Below are 4,604 nucleotides of genomic sequence, written 5' to 3'. Positions count from 1 at the left end.
GGTACAGTTATGATTTTCGTCAATAACAACCCGTTTCCTAAGAAAATATCACGTCCACACGGGTCGCAATTTGCGTAATATTACGACCCCACCGCTTGTCCACCCCTCCCACCCCCACCACCAACACCAAGGGCCGGTACTGTTATGCAAATATGTTTTATATTTCTATAGTAACCATGAACAATATTTTACAAATAATTCTTTTCCACATTCTTTTTTCTATTATTTAAAAATGTCTTCATTCTTTTTTTTGTGTGCTTGCATATTCATATTTTGAAAAAATGTTTTTCCATATTCAAATGTTGATACCATTATGGCACATGCAGGTGCTATTTTGCTTATCCGAGGAACTAAACCCCTAAAAATTCCACGTATTCCATTTGTTTGATATATTTCGATAATTTCTTTGACTGTCGATTTGGAAGCTATTTTAGGAGGTTCTGAAATAACTACTAAGTATTTATTTATTCAAAATATAATTTAATTATTATATCATCATTAGGGGCCGGAATTATATTCTTTTAAAATAGCCAAAATAAGATGCTAATATTCTCTTAAAAAGTTGAAAATATTCTTCCAATATTCTTTAAAAATTATAATAAAATATGCAAAAAAAATATGCTTTTTTATTAAAATATTCTCTTGAAATAAAAATATTCATTTATATGCAAAATATTACAAAAAAAACTGATATAATTAAGTATATGATAAAAAGTAATATGCAAAAGTATATGATAAAAAATAATATGCAAAAAATAAGCAAAATAATACATGTTAAAAAAAAATTGATTAAATTATATTAATAACAATAAGGTATTTTTAATTACGAAAATTTTTGAAAACAGTTAACAACTATATTTTGCTCCATGTGTTCTGGTGTCATATTTGTACGACGGTCTGTTAATATATTTTTATACGTGCTAAATGAACGTTCGACGTCAACTGAAGTCACGGGAGCATTTTTCAAATCAGTAATCATAGCCGGTGAAAAATTGTCTATAAGTAACTTCATTATTTCCATTCAAAACTTTAGCTACGTTTTTCATAATGATGAGCCCTTTATTTTTTTGTTGAAGTTGATCAATTTTTATATTTATTTTATTTCCATTTTCTCCGGGTATTCCAAACTTTTGATGGATGTTACGAGAACAAAAAAATGGGCCTTAATAAATATTAGATCGTTTTCTATGGTTTCTATGTCAAAAACTGTTTTACATTTAAGTACTGACTGACTGGGAGATTTTTTACTACTTAATTCTTCAACAATTTTTTTTAAACCTTGGAAATTATTACAGTTAAAAATAGCAGCTTCCAACCACGTTCCCCATCTGGTTAATACTGGTTCGGGGGTAACGGAATATCTGGTAATATTTTTTTATACACTTGTACATGGTATGGAGATTTTAGGAATACTTTTTTTATGTTATTAATTAATTAATTTATGTCTGGGTACATTTCTCTAACCCTTTCTGCAACCCTATTAAACATGTGAGCTACACATGTAACATGAATTAAGTTGGGATAGAAAACTGCCAAATATTATTATCGCTTATTTCATTTTTTATATTGGATAAAGTCTTATTATAACAATGTGATAGATAATTTTTTCTTAACAGACTTTCATTGGGTATATGTTTGCCAGTATACTTTTCTAAAAATGCCCGAAATTGTGGATTTTGCAATTTATACCACGGAATATTTGCGGCAACAAGACTCAAACATAAATCTTCATAAAATTCATTTACATTTTTTTTAGAAGTTGATTCTGATAAAAACAATTGTTTTGAAGTGTTTAACTTACGCTTTTGAGCTTCTTGGTGTGAAAATGTATCTACATGTTGTGATAACTGAGACTTTTTAATGCATGGTACATTTTTATTACACACTTGACAAAAAAGAGTTGTGCCATCAGTTGTACAATTTATATTGTTTTTATTTAATGGTTGAATCCACTGCGAAATTAAATCTTTTAATTTAGTTGATGGTGTTTTCGGCATTATGAACAAGTAAAAACAAGTAACTAATGAAATATAATGAAATTATAATGTATACCTCGTCAACACTACACCACACGCGACAGTGCGACACTGCAGTGTTGTACCGTACATGTAGTAATAATCAAACGCCTGGAGCTAGCTATTTTTAAAGTGTAGTAATAATTCCATTTCTTGTCGGGCATCGTTATCTTAGATAAGTCTCTTATCTACTACAGAATATTACAGTACATTACTAATTAATGCATGCTATATGATGGTTATAATACGTATATAATGTATCAATATCATATCACTATTATCGGACACATAATTTATATTATTTACGCCACTGCAACAAAAAATATCGAATGTCTATACAAATTAATCGATATACCTATTCTCAAATATTCTTTATTGTACGAAATATTCTCAAATATGCTAAAAAAACTTTTGCCATTAATTAACCGGTTTCATGATTTGTAAAGATTTCGAACCCCCGTCTGACTGCATAGCCTCAAAAAAAATATGCAAAAGAATATAATTTCGGCCCTTAATCATCATCATCATCATTATTATTATTATTATTATTATTAGTATTGTTATTACTATTATTATTATTATTATTATTATTATAACCTGTAATAATTTCTTTTTCAGTTAATTCGACTTGACGAATTGTTTTGACAACATCAAATGGCGTAGTTAATGATGCAGCCAACTAAAACATTTAACCTTAATTAAATTATTGAAAAATAGAAATTTTATTAGATTACAAATAAGCAGTTCACTGATTTTAGAATGAATTATTTTATAGTTTCTGCGTTATTGAGTTTCTTAAATTTAATACAATTTGTTTGTTGTACAATACGATACGCTTAAAACGAAATAAAATATTTTTAATGGAGGGGATTTATGCACTGGATAGTTACTACATTAGCTAATAATTTAAACTAATGTGTCAACCTGTTATGAAAATCCAGGACAGAATATTGGTGATATAGATAGTAAAAATAAATTTTAATGAATACCTACCTACCTATTTAATAATAATACATAATTTTTATGGACAAATTAACAAGAAAAATCCCCATTACTCTTAATTTTATTGTAAAAGGTAAGACATGAGTTTCTTACACATTAATTTATTGAGATTATTAATATGAATAAATTAATACCCATAGGATACACTGTTTTTTTTTTTACTAATTCAACTTTTATTCAAGTAACAATTAAAATTAAATTAAACTTTATTACCGTTCCGGCTATGCTCCCTGCTATAAAGTTATACATAAATGATGTTGATTGGCCTGATATTTGTTTAATATATCCATACATCACCCAATATATACCTTCAAAAACATTACATAAGAAATAATTTATATTAATATTAATTATTTAATCAATAAAGTAGGTAGGTAGGTAATTTAATAAAATAAATAATTATTAATATTTTGAAATAGTCAACATTCAAATTTTTATTAGGTACCTTATTATCCTTTATCAGGACTTAAATAAAAACAAACGACAAAATTATAAAACCATTTGTAACAAAAAAAAAGTATAACTCACCAGAAAAAGGAACATCTCTAAGTAAAGTAGAACCAAGACCTTTCCATAGACCTTTATAGCCATGATACTTTAATAAGCTTTGCATTGCTTGATGTACTTCTAAATAACTAAGTTTTTTTGATTGCATTTTAGTACGTATGAGTTCTAATGGACTGACTGTTGTAGCAGCTCCAAAGCGAGCAACACATCCTGATACGCCAGAAATCCACAATGGTTGATTTTGATTATTGTTTGCATAATATGGTTTGGTTAAATCATGAATATGACATCGTAATTGTTCGTAAGATACAAAATAAACAATTGTGGCAGGTAATGCAAGTATTAATGTCGGACTCAACCCACTCCATAATGACAAAATTCCTTCATTTTTAGCAATTTGTTTAAACGCATCCTAAACAACAAAAATATTTTTAAGATTTTTAAATCATTTCAATTAAATAAGTGTTTACAAGTGTTCCGTTAAATTTGATAGGCCTGTTATACCATTGGACATTTTTGTTATATGGACTATCAGAGGTTTTTTTTTTTAATGTATTACTACATGGACAAATATGATCCATTAAACCATTGGAGTATACAAAACATTTATGTTTATTTGTTATTCTGGATTGTGCTTGCATGCGTACTTTTACTACATCTAATGGAGTAACTAAAAATGTGTAAATACATATAATTATGATTCAATGTTTAAACATATTTTAATACAAATAAATAACTAACCAAAAAAGGAAGTAATTAACGCTCCTGTACAAGCAGCAGCCATTTGTTGTACTGGTTTTATTCGAAACCGCGGATCATCAATCAATAATTTTTCATTTGAGTTATATTTAGAATCCATGACTTTACAAATAAGTTGAACCGAAAAAAATTGTTCATTAAAAAATATATTAAATATCTATTACTTGTATTATTATATCTCTATTGAAAGCTCTTTTCGGCTATTGAAATTCGTCATCAAATGAATTAAATTTAATTAGACCCTGGTTGACGTGTATGAGCCATAGACACGATAAGATACGTATAACAAATGTTACTTTGTAAATAGATTATTAGTAAATA

General features: G+C 27.5%; 1 protein-coding gene across 1 annotated transcript; it reads right to left on the bottom strand.

Moving 5' to 3' along the window:
* Positions 1-222: 222 nt before the first annotated feature.
* On the bottom strand, positions 223-4,383 carry LOC132937020 (probable mitochondrial glutathione transporter SLC25A40). The gene is made up of 6 exons (XM_061003845.1): positions 4,266-4,383; positions 3,995-4,194; positions 3,546-3,936; positions 3,231-3,325; positions 2,613-2,694; positions 223-440 (listed from the first exon to the last, which is right to left on the bottom strand). The coding sequence occupies exons 1-6, from the start codon at positions 4,381-4,383 to the stop codon at positions 223-225; spliced, it is 1,104 nt and encodes a 367-aa protein (XP_060859828.1).
* Positions 4,384-4,604: the final 221 nt, after the last annotated feature.

This window comes from Metopolophium dirhodum, chromosome 1 (genome assembly GCF_019925205.1).
Source record: "Metopolophium dirhodum isolate CAU chromosome 1, ASM1992520v1, whole genome shotgun sequence".
Taxonomy (NCBI): domain Eukaryota; kingdom Metazoa; phylum Arthropoda; class Insecta; order Hemiptera; family Aphididae; genus Metopolophium; species Metopolophium dirhodum.
The sequence above is the reverse complement of the archived record's forward strand: the minus strand, read 5'-3'. Positions and strand labels throughout refer to the sequence as shown.